Source organism: Coregonus lavaretus, assembly GCF_964263955.1.
Source record: "Coregonus lavaretus genome assembly, contig: HAP1_SCAFFOLD_425, whole genome shotgun sequence".
In the NCBI taxonomy this organism is placed as follows: domain Eukaryota; kingdom Metazoa; phylum Chordata; class Actinopteri; order Salmoniformes; family Salmonidae; genus Coregonus; species Coregonus lavaretus.
The window spans coordinates 289210-307875 of NW_028166266.1; the positions used below are offsets into that span (position 1 = coordinate 289210).

Genomic DNA, 18666 nt, shown 5'->3' on the forward strand with positions numbered 1-18666 from the left:
CTGTAGTCCCTGCCACATACATCTCGTGTCTGAGCCGTTGAATTGCGACTCAACTTTGTCTCTATACTGACGTTTTACCTGTTTGATTGCGGAGGGAACAACTACACTGTTTGTATATTCAACCATATTCCCCGTCACCTTGCCATGGTTAAATGCATTGGTTCGTGCTTCAGTTTTGCGCGAATGCTGCCATCTATCCACGGTTTCTGGTTTGGGTAGGTTTTAATAGTCACAGTGGGAACAACATCCCCTATACACTTCCTGATGAACTCAGCCACCGTGTCCGTGTATACGTCAATGTTATTCTCAGAGACTAACCGGAACAGATCCCAGTCCGCGTGATCAAAACAATCTTGAAGCATGTTTTTCCAGTGCGAGAACTACAGTCGATGTGTTGACAGAACTTCGGTAGCGTTTTCCTCAAATTTGCTTTGTTAAAATCCCCAGCTACAATAAATGCAGCCTCAGAATATGTGGTTTCCATTTTGCACAAAGTCCAGTGTAGTTCCTTGAGGGCCGTCGTGGTATCAGCTGAAGGGGGGAATATTACAGCTGTTACTATAACCGAAGAGAATTCTCTTGGGAGGTAATACGGTCGGCATTTGATTGTGAGGTAGTCTAGGTCGGGTGAACAAAAATACTTGCGTTTCTGTATGTTATCACAATCACACCATGAGTAGTTAATCATGAAACACCACCGCCTTTCTTCTTCCCGGAGAGTTTTTATTCCTGTCTGCGTGATGTACTGAGAACCCAGCTGGCTGTATGGACGGGGGGGGGCGGTATATCCCAAGAGAGCCATGATTCTGTGAAACAGAGTATGTTACAGTCCCTGATGTCTCTCTGGAAGGAGATCCTCGCCCTGAGCTCGTCTACTTTAGTAACATACTCGAAAAGTGGTGGATGGTGTGCACGCCTCCTGAGTCTGACTAGAAGTCCTCATTCCGAATACCTCTTCTCCACTGGAGCAGCCTCTGAGATAAGTTCAATTGCCCTGAGGGGTACGAACAAAGGATCCAATTCGGGAAAGTCATATTCCTGGTCGTAATGCTGGTGAGTTATCGCTGCTCTGAAATCCAAAGGTTATTTCCGGCTGCATGTAATAATAACACAAAAAACATTCTGGGCTAATAATGTAAGAAATAGACACACACACAAAAAATACTGCAAAGTTGTTTAGGAGCTGGAAGCAGAGCTGTCATGTCTGTTGCTGAGGAGCTAGGAGCAGAGCTGTCATGTCTGTTGCTGAGGAGCTAGGAGCAGAGCTGTCATGTCTGTCAGTGCCATCTTCTAGTAAGTCCTATTAACGTTTCAATGGCCTTTATCAGAACCAGATCTGAAGCAGACGTTCCTCTCTAGGCAGGGGTCTTTATCAGAACCAGATCTGAACCAGAGGTTCCTCTCTAGGCAGGGGTCTTTATCAGAACCAGATCTGAAGCAGAGGTTCCTCTCTAGGCAGGGGTCTTTATCAGAACCAGATCTGAACCAGAGGTTCCTCTCTAGGCAGGGGTCTTTATCAGAACCAGATCTGAAGCAGAGGTTCCTCTCTAGGCAGGGGTCTTAGTGTCAAAAAGTGATAAAACCCTTTCAAGGCAGATACAAGCTTGGGATGCATTCATTGATATTAGAAGGGGCACCACTATTCTTTTTACATAATTCAATATGGCCGCCAATACTGAATCCGATTTTGGAAAGTTTATATTACTGTTAAATTTTTGTTGCCATATGTAATAAAAATCTTGCGTATTTGTGAGTAGTGGACCGGTCTTCAACAATATGCCATTACATTTCATAAGCAACCTGCCTACAGTGGCAGAAATGGAAACGCCAGAAATCAACCTGCAAACTACTTGAATTTTATTGAACTACTACATGAATCACCTTGAAAACATCATGCTATCAAGCTTAAAAATTCCAAACGCAGATCACAGAACACCTTCATCCTGTTAATCACAGAACACCTTAATCCTGGCCAATCACAGAACATCTTAATCCTGGCCAATCACAGAACATCTTAATCCTGGCCAAATACCTGTGATGACCAAACACTGTTTGCTCTTGCAAAGTTAGTTCAGTGGAGCTTTCCTAAGGCTTATGGAGAGCAAATGTTTGTGGTTATGTTTGGTGGACTGCATATAGAGATGGCCCTTTGGCACACAATAAGATAACTTTACGATGGCTCAGGTTGGACAGCTGCCTTGTGTTGGAGTGGCACCTCGGGGACAGCAGAATCATTCTTGAGGGCAGACTAAAACACAGTCAACATACAGACGCACACAAACACCCACAACATCACCCCTGCCCAGACCCACCTGCTCACACCCCCATCTCCAGCATCACCCCTGCCCAGACCCACCTGCTCACACCCCCATCTCCAGCATCACCCCTGCCCAGACCCACCTGCTCACACCCCCATCTCCAGCATCACCCCTGCCCAGACCCACCTGCTCACACCCCCATCTCCAGCATCACCCCTGCCCAGACCCACCTGCTCACACCCCCATCTCCAGCATCACCCCTGCCCAGACCCACCTGCTCACACTCCCATCTGCAGCATCACTCTCCGGCCTCACACTGCACCATTTTGTATCTCTCCGTTGCCCACTCACTTTCAACATTTAGCGTTTGACCTTTCCATTGTGTTAATGATGGAGGATTGGTTGATTTCCAGTTTTTAAGTATACATTTTTTCAAGATGATTGACGAGGAAAGTATTGTCCAACGTATCGGGTATCTCACTGCACCCCCATATGCCATGTCTTGAAATATCCAGACAGACTAATTAAAAGTAAACTCCATTGTAATACTTCTGGCAGCTAACTTTCTAACTCCGCCCATAACATTTGGGACTTTATAGCGTTCCCAGAAGGCATGGATCATTGAGTCTTTGTTAGTTTTACACCTAAGACATGACTCTGCCATTGTGCTGTAGAATTAGTGAATTTTGTCTCTTGTAAAATAAACTCTATACATTAGTTTATACTGGATTAAGCATACATTTTCCTTAACTGTAATTTTGTTTGTCATGTTCCAGCAATCCCTCCTTTCAAGTTACTTTGCTTTCATTGTCCAAACTCCTGAAAGATGCTGCTGGATTCCACATGCACTTCTTTTACATTTTACATTTTAGTCATTTAGCAGCGCCATGCTCTACCAACTGAGCTACACAGGGCCTTGTAGACATGGAAAGCAGACATGATTCAGAAGTATCCAACCTTCCAATTCTGGAACATTGTTCTTGAATTTGAGAGGCTAGTGATGATTTTTGTCTGTGCACACAGAACTAGAGATTTTGGTCTTGATGTTGAAACATTAGAGGCCTTGGTTCCATGGTTATTTGCACTGGACAGAACAAACTGTGCAAGGTGGATTCCTATCCACATCTAAGACATGAAAGCTACCATCTATCATCAGAAAATAATTCTCAGACTGCTGGGTACTGCCAAAAACACAAAACAAGTTATCATGCAGGCCGCTTGACCATGCCCATGAGAAAAACAATGAGCTGCTGAATGGTAGAAGTCTTAAGACACTCCAGCACTGGACTTGAATAGAGTAGATTGTGGATAAATACTTTTTTCATCTTACTATCTGTGAAATAGTAAAGACTCTTACGTAAAATTTATTTTTGGTGAATTGTTTTCAAAGAAGATGGTATCTAGAATAAATATTTGACAACTTTTCAACAATTCCCAAATCCAGAGAATATATCTAAGGATAACTACAGATACTGTAATTTGGTGAATGCCGATGCTTCTGAAGCTGAGAAATTATTTTTGGCATGTGGGAAGGGTCTGACTTTCGGGAAATAGCAGTTGCAGTGCCTTGCAAAAGTATTCACCCCCCTATTTTGTTGCATTACAACCTGTAATTTAAATTGATTTTTATTTGGATTTCAGGTAATGGACATACACAAAATAGTCCAAATTGGGGAAGTGAAAAAAATAAATAACTTGTTTCAAAAAATTCTAAAAATTAAATAACGGAAAAGTGGTGCGTGCATATGTATTCACCCCCTTTGCTATGAAGCCTCTAAATAAGATCTGGTGCAACCAATTACCTTCAGAAGTCACATAATTAGTTAAATAAAGTCCACCTGTGTGCAATCTAAGTGTCACATGATCTGTCACATGATCACAGTATATATACACCTGTTCTGAAAGGCCCCAGAGTCTGCAACACCACTAAGCAAGGGGCACCACCAAGCAAGCGGCACCATGAAGACCAAGGAGCTCTCCAAACAGGTCAGAAGTACAGATCAGGGATGTGTTATTTACATTTACATTTAAGTCATTTAGCAGACACTCTTATCCAGAGCGACTTACAAATTGGTACATTCAACTTATGATAGCTAGTGGGACAACCACCCTTTTTTTTATGGGGGGGGGGGGGGGGTGGGGGTGGTGGTAGAAGGATTACTTTATCCTATCCCAGGTATTCCTTAAAGAGGTGGGGTTTCAAGTGTCTCCGGAAGGTGGTGAGTGACTCCGCTGTCCTGGCGTCGTGGGGGAGCTTGTTCCACCATTGGGGTGCCAGAGCAGCGAATAGCTTTGACTGGGCTGAGTGGGAACTGTGCTTCCGCAGAGGTAGGGGAGCCAGCAGGCCAGAGGTGGATGAACGCAATGCCCTCGTTTGGGTGTAGGGACTGATCAGAGCCTGAAGGTAAGGAGGTGCCGTTCCCCTCACAGGATTATAAAAAAATATCAGAAACTTTGAAAAGAAAGAGAAAAAAGACAAATTGAAAGAATATGGCACCACAACAAACCTGCAAAGAGAGGGCTGCCCACCAAAACTCACGGCCCAGGCAAGGAGGGCATTAATCAGAGGCAACAAAGAGACCAAAGATAACCCTGAAGGAGCTGCAAAGCTCCACAGCGGAGATTGGAGTATCTGTCCATAGGACCACTTTAAGCCGTACACTCCGCAGAGCTGGGCTTTACGGAAGAGTGGCCAGATAAAAAGCCATTGCTTAAAGAACAAAAATAAGCAAACACGTTTGGTGTTCGCCAAAAGGAATGTGGGAGACTCCCCAAACATATCTAAGAAGGTGCTCTGGTCAGATAAAATTGAGCATTTTGGCCATCAAGGAAAACGCTATGTCTGGTGCAAACCCAACACCTCTCATCACCCCGAGAACACCATCCCCGAAGCATGGTGGTGGCAGCATCATGCTGTTGGGATGTTTTTCATCGGTAGGGACTGGGAAACTGGTCAGAATTGAAGGAATGATGGATGGCGCTAAATATAGGGAAATTCTTACATTTACATTTTAGTCATTTAGCAGACGCTCTTATCCAGAGCGACTTACATGAGCAATTAGGGTTAAGTGCCTTGCTCAAGGGCACATCGACAGATTTTGCACCTAGTCAGCTCGGGGATTAGAACCAGTGACCTTTCGGTTACTGGAACAACGCTCTTACCCACTAAGCTACCTGCCGCCCCTTGAGGGAAACCTGTTTCAGTCTTCCAGAGATTTGAGACTGGGACGAAGGTTCACCTTCCAGCAGGACAATGACCCTAAGCAAACTGCTAAAGCAACACTCGAGTGGTTTAAAGGAAAACATTTAAATGTCTTGGAATGGCCTAGTCAAAGCCCAGACCTCAATCCAATTGAGAATCTGTGGTATGACTTAAAGACTGCTGTACACCAGCGGAACCCATCCAACTTGAAGGAGCTGGAGCAGTTTTGCCTTGAAGAATGGGCAAAAATCCCAGTGGCTAGATGTGCCAAGCTTATAGAGACATACCCCAAGAGACTTGCAGCTGTAATTGCTGCAAAAGGTGGCTCTACAAAATATTGACTTTGGGGGGGTGAATAGTTATGCACGCTCAAGTTTTCTGTTTTTTTGTCTTTTTTCTTGTTTGTTTCTCAACAACAAAAAAATTTGCATCTTCAAAGACGTAGGCATGTTGTGTAAATCAAAATGATACAAACCCCCCAAAAATCTATTTTAATTCCAGGTTGTAAGGCAACAAAATAGGAAAAATGCCAAGGGGGGTGAATACTTTCGCAAGCCACTGTAAGATAAGTATTTAGCCTACCAATCGCCAAACATCTATTTAGACCCAATCATGTGGCAGAAATGGAAACGCCCTGCCAATCATGATCTCTTCAAAGTAAGTTACTACATATAGTCCAGTTTGTAACATTTGCTATGAAACTGACTTTTAAATTATGTATGATTAAAATTAGTGAGCTTAGAAATTATGGATTTATGTCAATTTGAATGTGGTTAAAATTCATGAAATTTTGACGACGGTAGTATGATAAACAAAATAAAATATTTTTAGCAAGTTTTAGCACATTTTTACTTTTACTTTTTGAAATAACTAATATTAAGGGACCAAAATACCAAAATAGATAAGTAGATGCAAAAATAGTATTTCAGCCTGTGGTGCCTGGCCTTAAGGAATACATTTGATTTATTATTACCAAAAAATGTTTGTGTGAAAATGTCATTTAATAAGCTTTTTTAACTTTTGATGCATTACCATCTCCATTGGCGGCCATTTTTCCTGGTTAATTTTGAAATGAGCACCCCTTCTAGGATGTTTTCATATAATCGGAAGAATGTTTGTTCCAAATATCATGCTTTTATCTGTAGCATAACAGTTTTTATGGTCAAATACGAGGTATTATGGCAGACATTTAGAATTTTTGCGATAACTCGCTTCCTGGTTAAGTTTGAAATGGGTACCCTTTCTGGGATGTTTTCATATCACCTAAGGAATGTTTGTACCAAATGTCATGCTTGTATCCGCTGCGTAACATGTTTTTTTCCCGCCCACTAAGAGGCACCTGGAGAGCATCTCTACTAGTGTTTCTACAGCTGGTAGCATCTCTACTAGTGTTTCTACACCTGGTAGCATCTCTACTAGTGTTTCCACACCTGGAGAGCATCTATACTAGTGTTTCTACAGCTGGAGAGCATCTCTACTAGTGTTTCTACACCTGGTAGCATCTCTACTAGTGTTTCCACACCTGGTAGCATCTCTACTAGTGTTTCTACACCTGGAGAGCATCTCTACTAGTGTTTCCACACCTGGAGAGCATCTCTACTGGTGTTTCTACACCTGGTAGCATCTCTACTAGTGTTTCTACACCTGGAGAGCATCTCTACTAGTGTTTCCACACCTGGAGAGCATCTCTACTAGTGTTTCTACACCTGGTAGCATCTCTACTAGTGTTTCTACACCTGGTAGCATCTCTACTAGTGTTTCTACACCTGGTAGCATCTCTACTAGTGTTTCTACACCTGGAGAGCATCTCTACTAGTGTTTCCACACCTGGAGAGCATCTCTACTAGTGTTTCTACACCTGGAGAGCATCTCTACTAGTGTTTCTACAGCTGGTAGCATCTCTACTAGTGTTTCTACAGCTGGAGAGCATCTCTACTAGTGTTTCTACACCTGAAGAGCATCTCTACTAGTGTTTCCACACCTGGAGAGCATCTCTACTAGTGTTTCCACACCTGGTAGCATCTCTACTAGTGTTTCTACAGCTGGTAGCATCTCTACTAGTGTTTCTACACCTGGAGAGCATCTCTACTAGTGTTTCCACACCTGGAGAGCATCTCTACTGGTGTTTCTACACCTGGTAGCATCTCTACTAGTGTTTCTACACCTGGAGAGCATCTCTACTAGTGTTTCCACACCTGGAGAGCATCTCTACTAGTGTTTCTACACCTGGTAGCATCTCTACTAGTGTTTCTACACCTGGTAGCATCTCTACTAGTGTTTCTACACCTGGTAGCATCTCTACTAGTGTTTCTACACCTGGAGAGCATCTCTACTAGTGTTTCCACACCTGGAGAGCATCTCTACTAGTGTTTCTACACCTGGTAGCATCTCTACTAGTGTTTCTACACCTGGTAGCATCTCTACTAGTGTTTCTACACCTGGTAGCATCTCTACTAGTGTTTCTACACCTGGAGAGCATCTCTACTAGTGTTTCCACACCTGGAGAGCATCTCTACTAGTGTTTCTACACCTGGAGAGCATCTCTACTAGTGTTTCTACACCTGGTAGCATCTCTACTAGTGTTTCTACACCTGGAGAGCATCTCTACTAGTGTTTCCACACCTGGAGAGCATCTCTACTAGTGTTTCCACACCTGGTAGCATCTCTACTAGTGTTTCTACAGCTGGTAGCATCTCTACTAGTGTTTCTACAGCTGGTAGCATTGATCTACATTGTGTTCTCAGAGCAGACTGGTGACACAGCCATACAGTAGACCATGTTGAAAGGTTATGGAGGATGTAGCTAGCAGATCCGCCTGCTTACAGCTGCACTAGGGTCAGACAGTCTTCCTGATTAGGACCCCACGGAGCCGACACGAGATATGGCTGGGAAAACGTACCTCAATACTCAATCTCATTGTCCGACTCTAGTGCAGCTGTAAGCCAGTGGGTCGGATCTGTTGGCTAACGGAGGATGTAACCTCTTAGCCTGATCCCAGATCAGTTTAAGTGTTGTCTTGGTCATTGACAATAATGACCATACTGTAGGAGTTGGCAAAACAGCCCAAACACATCTGGGACAAGGCTATGAATCTCTTACCTTTGTCATGTACGATGAGGCTTCCTGCTGGAGGAAGGGAAGCTAGGGCCCCTGTCCTGTGTTCCTCTGTTTGGTTCGTGCTGGAGCCAGAGTTAGTGTGAGGAAGAAGAGGAATATTACTTTATTGTCCATACATTTACGACATTCGTTTTTTCTATATCCAATTCTCCCAGGAAGATTGAAATACAGGTTAGAGTTAGGGTCAGGGTTGGGGTCAGGGTCAGGGTTGATTAGAAGAGGAGACTCCATAATGTTAGATTCAGAGTCAATGTTGATTAGTAGAGGAGACTCCATGGTGTTAGCATCAGGGTCAGGGTTGATTAGTAGAGGAGACTCCATGGTGTTAGGGTCAGCGTTGATAAAACTGAAGACATAGTAGTAGTGTTGTACGTCAGGCTACACCTGGGTGGTGGGGGGGGTGATGGTGTAGCTGGGTGGTGGATGGGTGATGTTGTAGCTGGGTGGTGGGGGGGTGATGGTGTACCTGGGTGGTGGATGGGTGATGGTGTAGCTGTGTGTCTTGAGGTGTGTGAGCTGCCACGCCCCGATCAACAGTTTGTTCTGCAGAGTACGGACATCACGTCTCAACTCCTCTAGTTCCAGAACACAGGGGTCTGACGCCTCGGAGGGGGGGAGATGGAGGAAATGTAATCAGTCATTGAATCAATCAATCAATCAATAAATCAATTAATTGTGGCCTCCAAAAGGAAATTGGCTTTGTAAGCAGTAAACAGAAGCTTTCCAAAGCACCCTTTCTTTCCAAAGCACCCTTTCTTGTTGAAAGAAGCCGGGCCTAAGGAAGATTACAGAGCCAGTGCAGTGTAGAATGCTCCCCCCAGTGATTGGTACATACTGAGGGTCCAGGTAACACCATGGTTTGGCACAGCAGTACCAGCAGTAGCAGCAGCAGCAGCAGCATCAGAGACATGGTCTTCAGGTAGAAATCTATAACAAGATACAATCATTAAGAATATGTAAGGCTAAACTATGCACTCAATATATGCAGGCAAAGGACACTGATACATCTAATAACAGATCCTAGTATATTTCATCTATCAACAGGGCTACATAGCAGGTACAGTATTCAGACTCCTTGACTTTTTACACATTTTGTTACGTTACAGCCTTATTCTAAAATGGATTTTTTTATTTTTTATTTTTTTAATAAATAAATGTTTAAATAATTTGTTTTCCTCATCACTCTACAAACAATACCCCATAATGAATAAGCAAAAACAGGTTTGTAGAAATGTTTGCAAATGTATTAAAAATAAACAACAGAAATACCCTGCCCTAAATGCATTCGGAAAGTATTCAGACCCCTTGACTTTTTCCACATTTTGTTACGTTACAGGCTTATTCTAAAATGGATTACATTACTTTTTTTCCTCATCAATCTACCACAAAACCCCACAATGACAAAGTGAAAATAGTTTTTAATAAGTATTCAGACCCTTTGCTATGATACTCTAAATTGAGCTCAGGTGCATCTTGTTTCCATTGATCATCCTTAAGATGTTTCTACAACTTGATTGGAGTCCACCTGTGGTAAATTCAGTTGATTGGACATGATTTGGAAAGACACACACCTGTCTATATAAGGTCCCACAGTTGACAGTGCATGTCAGAGCAAAAACCAAGCCATGAGGTCGAAGGAATTGTCCGTAGAGCTCCGAGACAGGATTGTGTCTAGGCACAGATCTGGGGAAAGGTACCAAAAAATGTCTGCAGCATTGAAGGTCCCCAAGAACACAGTGGCCTCCATCATTCTTAAATGGAAAAAGTTTGGAAACACAAAGACTCTTCCTAGAGCTGGCCACCAGCCAAACTGAGCAGTCAGTGGAGAAGGGCCTTGGTCAGGGAGGTGACCAAGAACCTGATGGTCACGCTGACAGAGCTCCAGAGTTCCTCTGTGGAGATGGGAGAACCTTCCAGAAGGACAACCATCTCTGCAGCACTCCACCAATCAGGCCTTTATGGTAGAGTAGCCAGACGGAAGCCACTCCTCAGTAAAAGGCACATGACAGCCCGCTTGGAGTTTGCCAAAAGGCACCTAAAGGACTCTCAGATCATGAGAAACAAGATTCTCTGGTCTGATGAAACCAAGATTTAACTCTTTGGCCTGAATGCCAAGTGTCACGTCTGGAGGAAACCTGGCACCATCCCTACGGTGAAGCATGGTGGTGGCAGCATCAAGCTGTGGGGATGTTTTTCAGCGGCAGGGACTGGGAGACTAGTTAGGATCGGGGAAAAGATGAACTGAGAGATCCTTGATGAAAACCTGCTCCAAAGCACTCAGGACCTCAGACTGGGGCGACGGTTCACCTTTCAAAAGGACAATGACCCTAATCACAGAGCCAAGACAACGTAGGAGTGGCTTCGGGACAAGTCTCTGAATGTCCTTGAGTGGCCCAGCCAGAGCCCGGACTTGAACCCGATCAAACATCTCTGGAGAGACCTGAAAATAGCTGTGCAGCAACGCTCCCCATCCAACCTGACAGAGCTTGAGAGGATCTGCAGAGAAGAATGGGAGAAACTCCCCAAATACAGGTGTGCCAAGCTTGTAGCATCATACCCAAGAAGACTTGAGGCTGTAATCACTTCCAAAGGTGCTTCAACAAAGTACTGAGTAAAGGGTCTGAATATTTACATAAATGTGATATTTAAGTTTTTGCTTTGTCATTATGGGGTATTGTGTGTAGATTGATGAGGGAAAAAAACAATTTAATCAATTTTAGAATAAGGCTGTAACGTAACAAAATGTGGAAAAAGTCAAGTGGTCTGAATACTTTCCGAATGCACTGTATCTAGGATAAAAAGTAACATTGATATTAGGTTACATTACATTGAATGGATACCTGAAATAGTCTTAATATTATTCATATAACAACGTTTATAAAACAGAAACATGCATACATAGAGCCTACCTTGACTCCTTCGGTGTTTCTTCCGTTGTGAGTCAAGGAAGATCTGTCGTCTAGGTGCAGTGTGTTCCGACACCCTGTGATTTATCGGCCCAGACCCGGTCCGCTCGGTTCCGCATGGTCCATGTTAGAGAAAGAGCAGAATGGAGTTTCCCCTGAAATCTGATGGATGATCAGTTAGGCTTTTCCCCCCTGGTGGTAAAGGTAGGGAGTTGGTGTGGATAAGCTGATCTTAGACCTGTATCTAGCCTACGGTCCGTGCTCTGTGGTGAAGATTTGAGCATCGTCACAAATGGCAGCCTACTTCTGACTATAGTGCTGGTGAAACGTAGCGCACTATGTAGGGAATACAGTTCCATTTGGGATACACCCTTCTTCACATACCACTCTCCTGTGTCTGGTCCAGGAAAACACATTATACACCATCCTACCACTCTCCTGTCTGGTCCGGGAAAACACATTATACACCATCCTACCACTCTCCTGTGTCTGGTCCGGGAAAACACATTATACACCATCCTACCACTCTCCTGTCTGGTCCGGGAATAAACATTATACACCATCCTACCACTCTCCTGTCTGGTCCGGGAAAACACATTATACACCATCCTACCACTCTCCTGTGTCTGGTCCAGGAAAACACATTATACACCATCCTACCACTCTCCTGTGTCTGGTCCGGGAAAACACATTATACACCATCCTACCACTCTCCTGTGTCTGGTCCGGGAAAACACATTATACACCATCCTACCACTCTCCTGTCTGGTCCGGGAATAAACATTATACATCATCCTACCACTCTCCTGTCTGGTCCGGGAAAACACATTATACACCATCCTACCACTCTCCTGTGTCTGGTCCGGGAATAAACATTATACACCATCCTACCACTCTGTCTGGTCCGGGAAAACACATTATACATCATCCTACCACTCCATCCTACCACTCCATCCTACCACTCTGGTCCTGGGAAAAACATTATACACCATCCTACCACTCTGTCTGGTCCGGGAAAAACATTATACATCATCCTACCACTCTGTCTGGTCTGGGAAAAAACATTATACATCATCCTACCACTCTGTCTGGTCCGGGAAAACACATTATACATCATCCTACCACTCTCCTGTGTCTGGTCCGGGAAAAAACATTATACATCATCCTACCACTCTGTCTGGTCCGGGAAAAAACATTATACACCATCCTACCACTCTCCTGTCTGGTCCGGGAAAAAACATTATACATCATCCTACCACTCCATCCTACCACTCCATCCTACCACTCTGGTCCTGGGAAAAACATTATACACCATCCTACCACTCTGTCTGGTCCGGGAAAAACATTATACATCATCCTACCACTCTGTCTGGTCTGGGAAAAAACATTATACATCATCCTACCACTCTGTCTGGTCCGGGAAAACACATTATACATCATCCTACCACTCTCCTGTGTCTGGTCCGGGAAAAAACATTATACATCATCCTACCACTCTGTCTGGTCCGGGAAAAAACATTATACACCATCCTACCACTCTCCTGTCTGGTCCGGGAAAAAACATTATACATCATCCTACCACTCCATCCTACCACTCCATCCTACCACTCTGGTCCTGGGAAAAACATTATACACCATCCTACCACTCTGTCTGGTCCGGGAAAAACATTATACATCATCCTACCACTCTGTCTGGTCTGGGAAAAAACATTATACATCATCCTACCACTCTGTCTGGTCCGGGAAAACACATTATACATCATCCTACCACTCTCCTGTGTCTGGTCCGGGAAAAAACATTATACATCATCCTACCACTCTGTCTGGTCCGGGAAAAAACATTATACACCATCCTACCACTCTCCTGTGTCTGGTCCGGGAATAAACATTATACACCATCCTACCACTCCATCCTACATTTGAAAATGGACGTGTTCTTTTCAGACACTATCATCATCATCATCATCATGTGGTTTTCTGTGTGTTTTTCCCAGCAGCAGCTGTGTCTGGCTAGATGGAGTACGGGTGCAGAAGCATTCATTCCCTTTATTGATTCCAGACGTATCAGATGGGAGTACGGGTGCAGAGGCATTCATTCCCTTTATTGATTCCAGACGTATTCTCAGAAGCCTTACCAGCTGCAACTGAGAAGAAAAATAGTTTTTTATGTGAAAGATTGGCACACATAATCACGTGAATATTGGTATATTCACGTGATCCTCTGTAGCTCAGCTGGTAGAGCACGGCGCTTGTAACGCCAGGGTAGTGGGTTCGATCCCCGGGACCACCCATACGTAAAAATGTATGCACACATGACTGTAAGTCGCTTTGGATAAAAGCGTCTGCTAAATGGCATATTATTATTAAAGTGAATATAAGTTTACAGTTTAAGAACATTACATGTGAAATGGAGACAAGCCCATTTCAGCCTAAACGCAGCACAGGGACCCTGTACTACAAGAGAACAGTGTAGCTAAAAACCGCTAGGAGGATGGAAGGGAAAAAATACCTCTGTCAACCTTTGAACTGTCTTCTCTAACCGTGACTAGACCTACCCACTGGGCACAGACGTCCGTTCAACGTCTAGTTTTGATTTACATTTGGTTGAGTTAACAACAACAAAAAACTAGATGAAATACACGTTGATGACTTTTTGCAAATCCAATTAGTTTTCCACGTTGATTTGATTTGTGGTCCTCTGTAGCTCAGCTGGTAGAGCACGGCGCTTGTAACGCCAAGGTAGTGGGTTCGATCCCCGATCCCCGGGACCACCCATACACAAAAAAAATTTATGCACGCATGACTGTAAGTCGCTTTGGATAAAAGCGTCTGCTAAATGGCATATAATTATGATTCAACGGTCATCAAATAGATTTTTTTGGTTTAAAATGACGAGGAAACAATGTTGATTCAACCAGTTTTTGCCCAGTGGGTAAGCTCTTTTGAACTGTCACAAGTTCCAGATCGGAGACCCGGTGAGTCTTTCTGGGTAAGTCTCTAAAAGCTTTGCACACCTGCATTGTACAATATTTGCTCATTATTTGTTATTAAAATTCTTCAAGCTCTGTCAAATTGGTTGTTATTCATTGCTAGACAGCTATTTTAAAGTCTTGCCATAGTTTTTCAAGCCGGTTTAAGTCAAAACTGGGCCACTCTGCAACATTCGATGTCATATTGGTAAGCTACATCAGTGTATATTTGGCCTTGTGTTTTAGGTAATTGTCTTCCTGAAGGGTGAATTTGTCTTCCAGTGTCTGTTGCAAAGCAGACTGAACCAAGTTTTTCTTTAGGATTTTGCCTGTGCTTAGCTCTATTCCATTTCATTTATCCTAAAAAACTCCCTAGTCCTTGCCAATGACAAGCATACCCATAACATGATGCAGCCACCACCATGCTTGAAAATATGAAGAGTGGTACTCAGTGATGTGTTGTGTTGGATTTGCCCCAAACATAATGCTTTGTATTCAGGACATAAAGTGAATTTCTTTGCCACATTTTTTGCAGTTTTACTTTAGTGCCTTATTGCAAACAGGATGCATGTTTTGGAATATGTGTAATATGTACAGGCTTCCTTCTTTTCATTCTGTCATTTAGGTTAGTATTGTGGAGCAACTACAATGTTGTTGATCCATCCTCAGTTTTCTCCTATCACAGCCATTAACCTATGTAACTGTTTAAGTCATGGTAAAATCCCTGAGCGGTTTCCTTCCTCTCTGGTAACTGAGTTAGGAAGGACGCCTGTATCTTTGTATTGACTGGGTGTATTGATACACAATCCAAAGTGTAATTAATAACTTCACCACGCTCAAAGGGATATATTCAATATCTGCTTTTTTTTTTTTTTTTACCCATCTACCAATAGGAGCCCTTCTATGCGAGGCATTGGAAAACCTCCCTGGTCTTTGTGGTTGAATCTGTATTTTAAATTCACTGCTCGAATGAGTACAGAGATGAGGTAGTCATAAAGAAAATCATGGTAAACACTATTATTGCACACAGAGTGAGTCCATGCACACTTGTGACTTGTCAAGAAAATATTTACTCCTTAAGTTATTTACGCTTGCCATAACAAAAGGATTGAATAGTTATTGACACTAGACATTTCAGCTTTTCATTTTTAATTAATTTGTAAACATTTCTAAAAACATCATTCCACTTCGACATTGTGTGACATAATTATTATTATTTTTTTAATTCAGGCTGTAACACAACAGAATGTGGGAATAATTCCACAGTCAAGTGGAGTGACTTTCTTACTTACTTAGATACAGTAGCTGGTAGTAGCTACTTTTAGTTATACAACATTATTTGATAACGCTAGCTAGGCAGGCTAGCTATGATACCACAGATCAAATGGGAATGATACTGTAGCTAGCTAAATACATCAAGCTAATATGTACTGTGATGTAGCATGTCAGAGGAAGATATGCATAGCGCACGTTAGCTAGCTATCTTGCTAACAACAGCTAACTGTATCCTACTAGCATTTAGGGTCAATACAGGGCAGGCACTTGGATACTAGCTTGCTGGCTAATCATAGGATGTAGCCAGCTTGCTTTCAAAGAAATAAACGATTTAATCAATTTTAGAATAAGGCTGTAACATAACAAAATGTGGAAAAAGTGAAGGGGTCTGAATACTTTCTGAATGCATTGTATAGAGATGGCTCTGGCAGGAAATAGCAAAACATATCATCAAGCATTCAGCAACGTAGCTGATTGCATAGTAATGAAGTCAGCCTGAATCTATTCTGTAGTTACAGTCCCTCTATTAGCATATGCAGTGCATTCGGAAAGTATTCAGACCCCTTGACTTTTTCCACATTTTGTTATGTTACAGCCTTATTCTAAAAGGGATTTAATAGTTTTTTTCCCCTCGTCAATCTACACACAATACCCCATAATGACAAAGCAAAAACAGGTTTTTAGACTTTTTTGCAAATGTTTTACAAATAAACAGAAATATTACATTTACATAACTATTCAGACCATTTACTCAGTACGTTGTTGAAGCACCTTTGGCAGCGATTACAGCCTCGAGTCTTCTTGGGTATGACGGTACAAGCTTGGCACACCTGTATTTGGGGAGTTTCTCCCATTCCTCTCTGCAGTTCCTCTCAAGCTCTGTCAGGTTGGATGGGGAGCGTTGCTGCACAGCTATTTTCAGGTCTCTCCAGAGATGTTCGATCGGGTTCAAGTCCGGGCTCTGGCTGGGCCACTCAAGGACATTCAGAGACTTGTCCCAAAGCCACTCCTGCATTGTCTTGGCTGTGTGCTTAGGGTCGTTGTCCTGTTGGAAGGTGAACCTTCACCCCAGTCTGAGGTCCTGAGTGCTCTGGAGCAGGTTTTCACCAAGGATCTCTCCGTTAATCTTTTCCCCGATCCTGACTAGTCTCCCAGTCCCTGCCGCTGAAAAACATCCCCACAGCTTGATGCTGCCACCACCATGCTTCACCGTAGGGATGGTGCCAGTTTTCCTCCAGACGTGACGCTTGGCATTCAGGCCAAAGAGTTAAATCTTGGTTTCATCAGACCAGAGAATCTTGTTTCTCATGGTCTGAGAGTCTCCAAGCGGGCTTTCATGTGCCTTTTACTGAGGAGTGGCTTCTGTCTGGTGGTTGTCCTTCTGGAAGGTTCTCCTATCCCGACAGAGGAGCGCTATCAGAGTGACCATTGGGTTCTTGGTCACCTCCCTGACCAAGGCCCTTCTCCCCTGATTGCTCAGTTTGGCCGGGCGGCCCGCTCTAGGAAGAGTCTTGGTGGTTCCAAACTTCTTCCATTAAAGAATGATGGAGGCCACTGTGTTCTTGGGGACCTCCAATGCTGCAGAAATATTTTGGTACCCTTCCCCAGATCTGTGCCTCGACACAATCCTGTCTCGGGGCTCTACAGAAAATTCCTTCGACCTCATGGCTTGGTTTTTGCTCTGACATGCACTGTCAACTGTGGGACCTTATATAGACAGGTGTGTGCCTTTCCAAATCATATCCAATCAATTAAAAATACAACAGCTGGACTCCAATCAAGTTGGATTATCAATGGAAACAGGATGCACCTGAGCTCAATTTTGAGTCTCATAGCAAAGGGTCTGAATACTTATGTAAATAAGGTTAACTTTTTTTTTATGTGCAAAACCTTCTGAAAAACTATTTTCACTTTGTCATTGTGGGGTTTTGTGGTAGATTGATGAGGAAAAAAAGAAATGTAATCAATTTTAGAATAAGCCTGTAAAGTAAAAAAAATGTGGAAAAAGTCAAGGGGTCTGAATACTTTCCGAATGCACTGTATATAGGGCAGCAGTGTCTAAGGTGCAGAGTTGAGTAACCGGGTGGTAGCCGGCTAGCGACAGTGACTAAGTTCAGTGCAGGGTACTGGGTGGAGGCCGGCTAGTGACAGTGACTAAGTTCAGTGCAGGGTACTGGGTGGAGGCCGGCTAGTGACAGTGACTAAGTTCAGTGCAGGGTACTGGGTGGAGGCCGGCTAGTGACAGTGACTAAGTTCAGTGCAGGGTACTGGGTGGAGGCCGGCTAGTGACAGTGACTAAGTTCAGTGCAGGGTACTGGGTGGAGGCCGGCTAGTGACAGTGACTAAGTTCAGTGCAGGGTACTGGGTGGAGGCCTGCTAGTAACAGTGACTAAGTTCAGTGCAGGGTACTGGGTGGAGGCCGGCTAGTGACAGTGACTAAGTTCAGTGCAGGGTACTGGGTGGAGGCCGGCTAGTGACAGTGACTAAGTTCAGTGCAGGGTACTGGGTGGAGGCCTGCTAGTAACAGTGACTAAGTTCAGTGCAGGGTACTGGGTGGAGGCCGGCTAGTGACAGTGACTAAGTTCAGTGCAGGGTACTGGGTGGAGGCCGGCTAGTGACAGTGACTAAGTTCAGTGCAGGGTACTGGGTGGAGGCCGGCTAGTGACAGTGACTAAGTTCAGTGCAGGGTACTGGGTGGAGGCCGGCTAGTGACAGTGACTAAGTCCAGTGCAGGGTACTGGGTGGAGGCCGGCTAGTGACAGTGACTAAGTTCAGTGCAGGGTACTGGGTGGAGGCCTGCTAGTAACAGTGACTAAGTTCAGTGCAGGGTACTGGGTGGAGGCCGGCTAGTGACAGTGACTAAGTTCAGTGCAGGGTACTGGGTGGAGGCCGGCTAGTGACAGTGACTAAGTTCAGTGCAGGGTACTGGGTGGAGGCCT

At 43.9% G+C, this 18666-nt stretch overlaps 1 protein-coding gene across 1 annotated transcript in view; it reads right to left on the bottom strand.

Moving 5' to 3' along the window:
* Positions 1-18666, bottom strand: part of fgl1b (fibrinogen like 1B) — a 52230-nt gene that overhangs the window by 21872 nt on the left and 11692 nt on the right. Inside the window, exons 2-5 of the mRNA XM_084190139.1 lie at positions 11487-11645; positions 9413-9504; positions 9044-9180; positions 8560-8639 (exon numbers count right to left, since the gene is read on the bottom strand). Coding sequence (XP_084046265.1) covers positions 8560-8639; positions 9044-9180; positions 9413-9487 — 292 coding nt within the window. The 5' untranslated portion in view covers positions 9488-9504; positions 11487-11645. The remainder of the gene's footprint in view (positions 1-8559; positions 8640-9043; positions 9181-9412; positions 9505-11486; positions 11646-18666) is intronic.